General features: G+C 38.4%; 1 protein-coding gene across 12 annotated transcripts in view; it reads right to left on the bottom strand.

Moving 5' to 3' along the window:
* PARD3 (par-3 family cell polarity regulator) overlaps nt 1–12,832 on the bottom strand; it is a 450,646-nt gene that overhangs the window by 97,233 nt on the left and 340,581 nt on the right. For all 12 annotated transcript variants that reach the window (XM_069859367.1, XM_069859353.1, XM_069859359.1 and 9 more), the window contains one exon: nt 3,943–4,200. In XM_069859367.1, the coding sequence (XP_069715468.1) occupies nt 3,943–4,200 (258 nt within the window). The remainder of the gene's footprint in view (nt 1–3,942; nt 4,201–12,832) is intronic.

Raw genomic sequence — 12,832 nt, 5'->3', positions numbered from 1 at the left:
AAGCACAAAATAAAGAACCTCCCATACTTCAACTACACACTTAACAGATAATAACTATCACTGAAAAACCAAACCAAACAAATAAACAACACCCCCCTGAAATCCCAGAAACATCCATCACTGCAACATAAACCTTCATTAAAGGAATTCTAAAACAGTTTCAAGTCCTGTAAGGACATTTTTGAGTAAAATTTGCTGTTTATAGAGGGTTTTTTTAATAGCCATTGTTGGTAAGATGGGTAAAGCAATGCCACTTACATGGATACATATGTGCAAGTCTCCAATGAGTGAGCAAACATCTATTTCTCATTTGCTGTGTTTTGGCACTATACAATCCACTTTCTAATTAGAGAAATGGACGGACAAGCTATGTGAAGAATAACTACGTTTTTCTTACTGTTTTGTACTAGCTCTCTGTGAGTGCAGTGCTTGATTACATGCAAATACAAGATGTATCTAAGGAGAAGAATGAAGAAACAGGCCTGTTTTTAACACTGGTTTCAAGACAGGTTATAATATAGCTTGGAGGAACTCTGCTTGATAACTTGACAGTATCATCATTTGTTGAAGCACTATAATAGCTGTCCTCATAATATCTTTAAACTTGAAAAAAAAAAAATATTGTCCATTATTCTGATGAGCGGTTTACATACTTGTCCTCCACTTTGTTTTCATTCATATGACATGACACAGTTAAATTTACATCAGTTGGTGGCACGTGTTGACAAAAAGAAGATAGAAGTTGGAGGAATATTAAAGAAAAACAAACCCTGACAAGGCCTCACACACAGGCACAATAATTCTCTTGCAAGTTAAGGAAAAGTCTGTCAGAAGTGTTCAGCAATGGTATGCAAACTATTATGGGACATTTTGTTATAGGCTCCTTTGTAACAAACTTTTAAATAAACTTTTGGAAATACTTAAATGTCAAATTTTATTTGGCACTAACCACTGAACTGTAATAGGAATAACATTTCCCATATAAACAATGTTGCTTTTAATATGAATGTGCTAAAGTTTGAGACTGTGTGGCCATTACCAGCTCCTGGCAGTTCAGCGCAAGGGTAACCTGCTGGGAGTGATTTCCCTTCCCATCCACAAAGGCTGGAAGCAACTATTTCTATCTCAGTAACCTTTGCAATGTCCAGTAGAAAGGAAAGGATGGCAGGGCAAAGGGGTAACAAACAGTGAAAAAAATGCTCACTAAAGGTGCACACTAAATGTAAACAATATTTTAAGGACGCAGAACTGTAACAAACTATTTCTCCTCAAGTTTCTTGTAGTGTTACCAGGGTAAACAAAACTACAGAGAAGAGAGCTCGCTGGAGAAGAGCCTTGGGAAGATGCACTTAGGTGCTTGGTGTGGAGAGGGGCATCATGGGCGAAAGCAAGTGAAGAGGGAAGGTCTCACTGCTGGAAAAAGACAGCAAGAAACAAGTGGTGATGAACATGGTTTGAAAAACTAAATAGGGAGACAACTCAGGTAACAAGTGTCTTTGGCCCATATGGATACAATAATTTCTTAAATTGATGCTCAGATGAAACTTCCTTAATAAATCTAAGAAAAAGCCTGCAAAACACAGAGCAGCCTAGGGAAGACAGCTGAACCACGATCCAGGCTCTCCTGAGGAACATTACACAGAGTCAAGCTCCTGGATGTCCATCATACACCTCAAGGAAGACTGAAAGCTGCTCCCTCACAGCTCTTGTATCTCACTCTCTGTGTTGGGCCCAAAGTACAGACTTGACTTCTGGGAGAGTTAAATTTGAACCTGACATTGAGCAAGTTGCTGGAACATTCCCCAAAAGGTCTCCCACAGCCAGGTGGGATTCACCAGCTCTGCAGTAAGACTGTTAAACAGGTGTGAGGAGAGAGGAAAGAAAACCCCATACAATAGGCACCTTCGTGCTTTAGACATCCAAGCAGGTACCTCAAAGCACACTTACAGCAAATATTTTTTTTCACCTGAATTGTCTATTTCTTCCCAGGTTTTTCTTGCTGAACATGTCCTCCCTTTTTCATGGGACAAGCGGTGGCTTTTCTTGCCCCTGTTCTAGCCCCCAACTCCTGTTCCCTCCTTATGTGCACCAGGTCTTTCTTTTTCTCACAGCATGATCCAGCTGCAATAGATGGAGCCCTCTGTGAATCAGGAGCAGCCTGAATGTGCAGAATTACTGCACTGCTCTTCAGTCCTACCCTTATGATTAACAACAGATTCCCTTGGTACTCTGTTATCTTCACTTTTACTCACTTTCTCCCAGCTCTTTTATCAGCAATCGCACAGAGTTAGCTAGGTCACGCAGGTCTTATATTTCACCATGCCAGGTTTGCATCAAAGAACTTTTTTTTGTTGATGTGACACTGATGCCATTCAATTCAGGCATGAAACACCGCCTTTGGTCTAACAAAAACAGCTGCAAGAGACACCACATGGCAGCTGTATCCAACCAATCTATCCTAATTTCCAGAGGCACAAAAGTGCTGAAATGTCAGGCCCTTGGACATACCAGTACCAGTCAATATAAGGCTATGGAATATAAAATTTCAAGAGCACAGATGAAACTGTTATCTGTTAAAAATATTTTCTTCCTTCACTAAAGTAATGCACGCATCCACAATATATAAATTATGTTTATTTAATATGAAAAGTAGACCTTTTATACAGTGCAATGCAGCAGAGAAGTGCAATTGAGAAAATAAAAAGGCAGTTGTGCTACTGAATTTTAGTAAAAATTTATGCCTTCAGCAATTCATCTGAAATCTCTTTGTTTTTCATGTTAAAGGCTGTATTTTTACCAATATTATGGAAAAGAACTTTTAAAAGAAGATCTAGCAGAGGGTTAAATACAACAGTCTCAATCCTCAATTAAAAAGAGTTTTAGACAGCTGAACTCAATATGACAGTTACTTTCCTTAAGACCAAATGTAAATTACTCCATTAACACCTAGAACAGAATATGCAAGATGAGCACCAGGCTAGTGTAGAGCTATACAGCTCTCAAACACTGTAGCCATATTAACTTAACTGAAAGTCCACTATTTTTCTTCTGGAGAGAATGAGGTAGAGAACAAAATAATGAGTGGTTTTACTACGAGCTAAATTAATAACCTCTGAACAAGTTAACAACAGCTCCTGCACTAGGATTTTCATGTTGGTTTTTGTAAAGCTGAGAAAATGCAGAACTACAAGTTCATAGAAGTAAGCCAAGAAAACAGATGTATTTTCATTGTTAAAATACAGAAGCTGTGAAATTTGCCTTTGGTTATTTCTCCTTTATCTTGGTTTACATGCCTGTTTTAGCTTCAGGTTTTCAAATGAACTCAAACTCCATCAACAGAAACCGGAATTTTGCCCAGCTTCAGCACAAAATCAAACATGACAACAGTTCAGCTAACATAACCACAGGAATTGTACAAATCATAAGCTACAGCCCAAGAAGAAAAAGTAACTCAGGAGTCAAGCTTGGAGTTTACTCACTTGGACTGTGTTTTAACAAAAAGCTCAGCCCTGTAGACTGATGTTCAGGACTAGAATCCTAAGCTTTAACCCACTTCTGCTCTAACAACAAGAGCTTTCCAGATATTTTGTAACTGTTGTGAATAGGTTGGAAATCTTGTGTTCCACAATCATATCTGATAAACAAACCAGATGACGTTGTAATTCTAAGTTTAATTTGAATGATACCAAACAGGGACTCCAAAATTCCAAATCATCTGAAGGACATGAAGAAAAGCAGCTGCTCTGCAGAAAAAAACTTCCATGTCCCATTCTGTTACAGCTTGATTCGTGTGAGTTCAATACTTTTCTACATAAAGGCTTTTACAAAGTCATTAATAAAACACAGTTCTGACTTTCCAATTGATGTACAGTCATCTCCCATGATAAAAGCATTACAAGGGTTGATTTTGAAAAAGCACATTAATTAATGGCTGGTGCCTACCTGTCTACAGGTGAAGACTTTGAATTTCGTGGTTTCTTCACTTGGGCGTACAAGGCTTCCACTGTTTGCCCTTCCCTCGGGCTCTGTGGTCGGGTGCTCAGCATTATTGTGCCACTATTTGAAGAAGAGTCATAGGAAGCAATCCCAGCGTACATTGAGTCTGCATCACAGCCAAACGTCCGGTTAAATTCCTGTATCTCTGCATAGTCACGTTCACGAGCTTGCCTCTCTCGAAATTCCCGAGTCTTTGCTTGAATTCTGAAAAAGTAGAAGATGACTGAAACTAATTTTTTTCACCCCAATAATTGGAAAGTAGCAGTTAGCAGACAATTTTGGTAAACCATTATAAACCGTAGGTAAACCACTGACGTTTTCAGTTTCAGTTTGTCACGGAGTCTCAGGTTTACCTTGGATATTGAAGCCTAGATCGAAGCACTGCTACAATGAACACAGATCTTTAAGGAAGAGGTCTGACTACCCACTGTCTTTTCTTTCATTATCCAGTTAAATAATGACCAGCCATAGCTGTTCGTAAACAGAATTTACCTGTTTTTCTATGCACCTTAGGATGCCTGGCTATTACCTTACCTGCCTGAGAATGGCCTATCACTGTTCATATTGTCTTGTACTCCATCAAAACCTAAAAGGTTTAATGGTTCTAATGCCTGTAATTTAGAGAGGAATTTTAATGCATTTTCTTGGCCAATAATACAAAAATCACACTTCTTTCAGAATTCAAGGCTTCGTAAGGCTAGGACACATACATAGATGTTTATGCATGCATGCATGCAGTAAATAACAGAAGTAGATTTGTGTATGAATCATTTAAAATGTGTATGTTTTATTTAAAAGGTAAATAAACCGAATCTGACATCTCTCAAAAGTAGGCAGTTTCTGCTCAGAAAGTAACATGTGCCTTATGTTAAAGCTACAAATGAAAGGTGATGCTGTACTAGGGGTTTGTATCTAGGTGGTCTTCTGTAGCTGTATGATAAAAAGTGACAGATAAAACCAGATTATATTTAGGACTCTGACAAACACAAATTGAGCACAGGTCATAATTTCAAAAGCACACAAAGCTATTACTAAAAGCTGACCTGGTCTTCAAAGTTTCTTTGGCATTTTGGAAAATCTGATGTATCACACACACATGCACGGTGAACTGAACCCCCAACACACACATGCACACTGTCTCCCGAGACCAATTTAATGCTCTGTCATCATTGCAAAATGAGGCACTCAGCCGTCTCCTCCCTTCCATTAGTAAAACATGCTCCTTTTCCATCTAGTACAGCCACAGCTACAGTGTGACAGCATCCATCCACTCAGACTCCAGCTCTGTGCACCTCTGTTACATGCCATTTCCAAAGACACCTTCTTCACCAACTTTGAACAACAGTAGCCTACTCAAAGCCTCTGTCCCTTTTGAAAGGAAGTCTTGCCTCTTTTGAAAATAGAAAAGCTCTACATTTAGGTAACTTTGACATTTTTGGAAAATTTAAACTTAGCTCTATTTAAGATTAATCTTTGATTAATCTTAAAAAAAGGGGATGCACAAAGGGTGGGATTCAAGCTTCAGATAAAGACTTCAGGATATAGTTGCCCACAGCAGGTGAGCTCACGCCAGCTACATCTGCAGATTCCCTTTACAGGCCAGGGAGATGTAAGACAGTAGACTCCAGAGTTCCACAGCTGTCATGCTAGTCAGTGTGTCCTAGGATGAAAAGAGTCACTCTATAGACATTTCTAATGCAGTTGTTGAGGTCTTCCTTGGGAGCTTGGATACCCAGCCTTCATTCATCTGCACAAACATAAGCAGATATGGCCACTTGACATCCCCAGGTAACCTTGCTGCTGGGTAAGAAGGACTCCCATAGGTCCTTGTCACATCTGCCAGCCCTGAGTTGACATCTCAGAGACTGTGATAACTCAAGCGACACAAGACGTCTGTGTTCAAGCATGCGAATACAGCCCTGAGCTGGTGCATGACCATCTAAATACATGTCTTCACCAAATTAAATGCCAAACAAATTGTTCTTTCTATGCTAACAAAGATTGCCATAACAAAAGACAGCAATAGGATGATGGCACAGAGGGGCAGACTTATGTTCCTCCAAAATCTACAAGTATTGACTAAGGATATTGATTTGGGATAGAAATGACTGGCTGAACTCCATTCAACAGCCAGTACCATCTATATTGGTGGTTCAGTGATTCCTTTACATGCCTCAATTTATACCTCAACATAGTTCCTCTTTTAATGTGCACTACCACTGGCTTGAGCACCAGAATGCTCATTCATATTCAGTCACTGTGGAAAGAAAAACAATCATACAAAAAAAAAATCTGAGGAAGTTTAACTTAAATTTTTAATTTTGCCATTTTACAAATACAGAATTATTTTCTTTACCGGTTACTTTTTATTTTAATACAGAAAAATAGAAATGAAAACTGTAACACTACTCAGCCGGCAGCATGCTCCTCTGCAACTTCAGGAGCATCAAGCTGGAATTGTTTTTTTGTTTAATTTTCAGTGAAGCGGCACTTGGGTTCAAATCCAAAACCCATTGCAAATTTGAACTGCGTTTCCGCATGCCTATTTCTTAATTAAAATATATGTTTTATATTCTCCTATACACCAAAGCTATAATTCAGAAATGTTACAGCCTTAATCACTTGGAAGACATTTATACAGAAGGAGAAACATGCCTGAAAATGACCTGTGGTTGTTGTTTCCTCTCTCCACAGGTTTCACTTTCAATTTGTAGCACTGTATTAATTACCCTGTGGAGGAAATGCATTTGTCTATTGATATTTGTCAATGGGTGAAGCAAAGGAAATCAGAAATTTCCTCAGCATTGGTAGATTTAATTTTAATTTCAATGCACAATGTATTATCACATACTGGAACACTGGCTGATGCCAATTTGAGAAAAAAAAAAAATCCATGTATATTAGATAACCAAAATTTCAGTGTATGAAATCTGAGAGTACGGCAATAATGTGGCATAGAGTAATTCAGTCAGAAGAAAACACTGTTATCTGAAGCACTTATAAAACAGAATTACCTGGTGGTAACTGGTGATATTAGCCTCAGTGATACACTGACTGGTATGAGAGGTGTCAGTGAGCTTAACTAACTTTTGACCATGAATATAACATCTCTGTCCACAGGTGCAGACATACGTGTCCCCCATTTCATTTTAACCAATTTTCCTCATATATCTGCTTATCAGCTATTTAATATGTTTGGATGCAGCATGAACATTAAGATTTTCCCATGCATGGTTCAATGAAGGATACTTATTCCTGTTCAAGTGGGAGAGAACTGATTACTGAAGTGTTATGCAAGTAAGCATGCTCATATCCACCAGAAAAAAATTTAGAATATTTCTGCAACTGCTAACATGTTAATACACATACCTAGTATTAAAAATCAGAGTCTAAATGCATTATATATCTTACTGTTAATTATAACCAAAGTCTCCACTATTTGCAGTAAGAAACATTTAACTAACCCTAAAGCAAAACGCTTAAGATACCCGAATACATTGACACTCAAAATGTTCTGGTATTTTTCTCTTAATTAATTTTCCATGCTTTAAGTTTAAACTCCTGTGCAAGTCCTATCATTTTCACATGATGAAAGTACAGGTATTCTGATTACTTAACATATTTTTTAATATTGTTCAAAATACCACTTTTGTTTTGTCTTCTCCGGGATATACGGCATTTAAACATTATCATAAGATCATAGAGTGGTCTGGGTTGGAATGGATTTTAAAGATCACCCAGTTCCAACCCTCCTGCCCCAGGGATAGAGCACCCATGACTTCTCTGGACAACCCACCTCGCCACCTTCACAGTAAAAAATTTCTTCGCAATATCTAATCTAAATCTGCCCTCTTTCAGCTTAAAACCACTACCCCTCATCTTATCACTACACTCACTGATAAAGAGCCCCCACCAGCTTTTCTGTAGGCTCCCTTTATGTACTCAAAGGCTGCTATAACGTCTCCCCAGAGCCTTCTCTTCTCCGGGCTCCACACTTAAAAGAAGCAAATGACCAGTGAAAAATATGTACGTATATTTTGAATAGAATAGCAGCTATCAGTTGCGATTATAACAGTGTTTAACTCTGACTATATTTTTATATAAGAACTTGAAAATAATGTTACATTATTCTGCCATACTGCCTCCCTTCCTCTTGTGTGTCTGTGTGTGAAAGCACATGTATACATGGTTGTATACACATGATATGGCCTAAATAATTTATTAGTACATACTGTACTAAGAATACATATAGGAAATGCCAGTGCAAACCATTGTAGGGAAGATTAAAATGATTATGTAAATACACTATGCAGCACAGGCAAGAACCTGGAATTTGCTCTGTACTTCAGCCATAATCAGCAGCGCTCATGCCACGGAAATTCAGAATATGGAGAAGCATTTGGCCACAGCGCTTCAGTTTCACAATGTGGATATGTGGATTACGCTGCCTTCACTGAATTGTACTCCTTCACGACACGGCACAATAAAAATGCATATGTCTGAAATTTCAGATCAGCTAATTCTGAGGATTTATGGCCTTCCTACAGATTTTGTGTGGGTTTAAAAATAATAATAATGCTTAGCGTTCACATAACTCTCTACATATTCAAAGAATTTTGCAAAAACCACTAATCAATTTTGCAGTGTTTAAATGAAACTGAACTTTGAAAAATACAAAAGCCATCCCAAGAACTTTCTAAACCCTTCTTGTTGAAGTGTTAATACTGAAAATGTCAACAACTTACTGTCGTGCTTTTGAGACTCAAATTATAACATTCAGTAAAGTATAAACTATCCTCAGGCATTTGTGTGCCATCCAATTCAAAAGCTAATGATAACTGCTTCAAATGACAATATTGTTAGCTGCATAACTTGCTATAATTGTTACAAGAGCTTTTCATTGCGAGCTAATCCAGCAATGATAGACATATAGTGATTCCTATGAACATAAAATGGTGGTCACAAAAGTAAGGGAAAAGCTTATGTGTAGCTGTCCCCAGCAAACAGCTTCCACCTCACTCCCTACTTCAAAACTCTGTGAGTGAGATTCAGCTGCCAGATGAAGGTAAGCACCATTCTAGACACCTACATTTAGGTGTTGACATGTTTTGGACTCCCAGAAGTGCTGATCAGGATTCAGTCACATCAGGCAACTGCCTGCAGGGTCTAGAGAACGGTTCAGTTGAACATCTGTAACATGGCCATTTTAAGGTGAAGCAAAACCTTTCTCCAGGCTCTACTAACAGTGTTGAGTACCCTTCCCTCGATCAGAAAGGGCATTTAGCCACGTAGTTCATATGTGGATACTAAATAATCATTTCAGACTGAAAGCACAATCCCGCCTTGAGCCAAAGGTTTACATTAGCTCTGTCTGAACTAAACTATAACTTCTTCCAACAACAGAGAACTCAAATTTGTGGTTCTGGCATAGCTGTCATGAGTAAAAGTGAACAAGCATAGTTGGCAAAAGAAGAGAAATTGACCCTAATTTCATGTAGTTTTAGGCGTGAAACTATAAATGTATTTCCAATCCCTTAGGAGCTTCAGTTCCTTTTGTAGGATTTTTTTATACTAGTGATTTAGACCCTTGCAAAATATCACCTACTTATCTTAATTGATGAACGCAGCATGGGAAGAATATTCATGGTTTGTATAATACATTTGCTGTTGCAATGGCAACAAAGTCCTCCCATAAGAGCATAAATAAAGTTGGTGGCTGCTGCTTATGATGTGCAGTTGCTTGGTCAATTCAATTAATCCTCCTGCTGCTGCCAGGATTCAGCTACTGCCCAAGTGATAATCCACAACCTCATCTTTTCCACCGAGGCTCACTCATTTACAAAATCAGTATTGAACGCTTGCAGTTCCACATATGTGAGATGGCTGACAATGTTTATTAAGGATAGAAACAGCATTGTGTAAGGACAGAAGCTAAATGACAAGCCATTCACCACTGCCAGTTCTCAGTTCTTCTGCCATCGGACTGGCATGCATCAGGATGATGGATTGAAAACAGAAAAACAATGACACGTTATAAAGCCAGTCAGCTTGTTTAAGTTAGTCAGACGGGATGAACACATTTGGTCCAATTTTTGCCAGATATATTTTCTAATAAAGAGGTCAGGAGGTGTGTTGGCCAGTAGCCAAATCTTGTCAAATTTGTTCCCTCCTCCTCCTTTGCAAGTGAAAAATACCTTGCAGGCACAGCACACCAATAACTAAGCCATGTCTTGCTGCACCTCCTCCCCCTCTCCTCAGCTGCCTTCAGGGCTTTAATGGTACTTTTTCTAATTTTTGGCAATCAAGTCAATATGGGAGTTTGTCCTCTCCCATATTTTTCTTTGACCTTTGTCTGGACCCAAGCAGAATTTTTCTGACAACTACTCTTCTAATGAGGGTACCTTGATTATAGGCATTATTGTGATTTCCCTCTGAACCAGCATATGACACTTAGCTTTTCTTATCATGCTTAGAGCTAGTCAGTTATCACGGTTATAACCATCTCTCAGCAAAGCCATCTGCTTTCCTGGGAACATAACTCTAAAGGATGACTGTGGGCAATGGATAATCAAGGGCAGCAACAGAGGTAGCTTATAAATAGGAAAGACGTCTCTTCTTCTGCATGTGTCCCTCTATTCATTCAAAACTTTAGGAAATTTAAAAAAAAAGTCAGAAAATAGTGGTAGGTAAATATAATTTTTAAAACAGAAGGCTGGAGGCCAACATTTTTCAAGGTATTAAAAGAAAAAAATGAATACTTCTGCCTTATCTCATCTGTATGTACACGTATGGCAAGCTGGCTAAAGTATAACTGTCCTCTGATCTCAGACATATAAGTAAGTGTGGTCATTTTGCTATGTTTAAGCACAAACATACAGAGAAAATCGGAAAGGCTGAGGCACAATGTGAAATAAAAGTAGCAGGGAGCTTTAAAGCAATAAATCGTTGCGTAATTGCATTAGCAGTAAAAGAAAGAGCAAAGAAAAGGTTGCTCCCCTGCTCAGTAGTGAGGCAACGATATTGACAGATGATGCTGAGGAGACCTAAGGCTTAATAGTTTTTTTTCTTTGCATCTGTCTTCACTGAAATGGTTGATTGCAAGCAGGTGGCCAGCACAATTGATACTGCCACCAACAGCAAAAAGATCTCCAAACTAACAGCAGAAGAAGTAGCTAGAATAACTACTTCATCCAACACACACAACCATCTGAGGAAGTCTCAGGCCTTTTTCAGCAAACAGGAGAACCTGCTGAGGATAACTGAGGTATTGAAAAACTAGAAAAAGTCAAACATCCCTCGGAGGAGGAGGAGAATTATAGACTTACCAGTTTAACTTCAACCCCTTTTGAAACAAGCTATTGGTAAGCAGAGATAAGATAATGGGACAAGCAGTGGCCATCATAGATTTGACAAGAAGAGATGTGGTCAAGACAATCGGATTTCTTTCTAAAACACAGTAAAAAGCCTTGTGAACAGAGCGGAAACAGTATGTCCCAAGCTAAGAAAAACATCTACGGGATGAATGCATGGGTTGAACAAGGCAGTTCCTACAGAGTATCTAGAAAGTAGCTCTCAGCAATTCACAGTCATGCTAGATGGATGGATAGAGACATTTTACACAGGGATTTCTCTCTGAATTTACTCAGATTTTTCATTAGTAAACAGGAAAGTATTAAATCCACAGAAAACCCAAATAAAAGTACTTTGGAGGAAAAGATTAACACTTTAAATGTTCTTGAAAGATAGATACAGTAGATTTCTAAAACAGAATAACATCAATAACATCAACTGAGGGTAATTTCACACAAATGTATTTCCTACGTATTGGTTACAGAACAGAGAAACATAACAGAGACTACATATAAAAAGAAAAAAAAAAAAAAGCAGTCCACCACCTCAAAATTAAAGAAATAAATCTACACAGCCAGATAGTCTTAATTTTCTCCCTCCTTCAACAATCACTGCCTATCTGCCAATTAGACTATGTGATAGCACTTACTGTCTCTCTGAAGTTCCCCCCTCCTCAAATCCCACATGCAGAAGAGATGCATGAGATTTTCAAAAACCTTTAATGAGCTATAACCCAGGAGGGCTGTAGCTGAAAAAAAAAGGGGGTGGAAGGATAAAGGTGATTACTATAAGTGCCCTAATACACTGAGAACAACATGCTCATTTTCATAAGGACTTTATAAAGAAGACTATTAAAGAAGGCAGCAAAATACAAATGAAGATGTAAAGAAATGAAAAAATGTAGGAGAGAAAATAAATATTACACATACAAGCAGGTGAAGTGCAAACACCAATTTGACACCATGAGACACCGATGAAACTAAAGGAGTCATTAGAATTATTTCCTCCAATCTGATGGAATATCTCATACATTTCACCCCTACCTTTCCTTATCCCCTGACCATCTCGATTCACCCTTTGTCTTTCCAGAGTGAAGATATATCCCACTAGCAGAGTATTTCAATCCTGGTTTCTTCAATCATGGAGAAAACAAGTGAATATCCTTGCTTATTTTGATTTTTAAAAATCTTTAAATTACTACCTTACTTACATTTCAATGGTGCTTTGAGACTACTTTGCAGTTAATGGTCTGCAGCATTTAGAGGGGAATATCTGCTTTGGTTCTTTAAGGATACATTTCAACCAAAGGCAAATCAATCAAAGCCAAATGTATCAAGTACATAGGCAAAGTCCGGTCTCCAAAACAAACACAACTGAAATTTTCTGTCCTTATTTTCATGTCTGTTCTAAAGGTCAGTGACCCCAGCAGCAGAAGATCACCCAGATGGGCAACTGGGACCATTATCCTGCTGGGAACTATGTTTCA

The sequence above is a fragment of the Phaenicophaeus curvirostris genome, chromosome 6, assembly GCF_032191515.1.
Source record: "Phaenicophaeus curvirostris isolate KB17595 chromosome 6, BPBGC_Pcur_1.0, whole genome shotgun sequence".
NCBI classification, from domain to species: domain Eukaryota; kingdom Metazoa; phylum Chordata; class Aves; order Cuculiformes; family Cuculidae; genus Phaenicophaeus; species Phaenicophaeus curvirostris.
The sequence above is the reverse complement of the archived record's forward strand: the minus strand, read 5'-3'. Positions and strand labels throughout refer to the sequence as shown.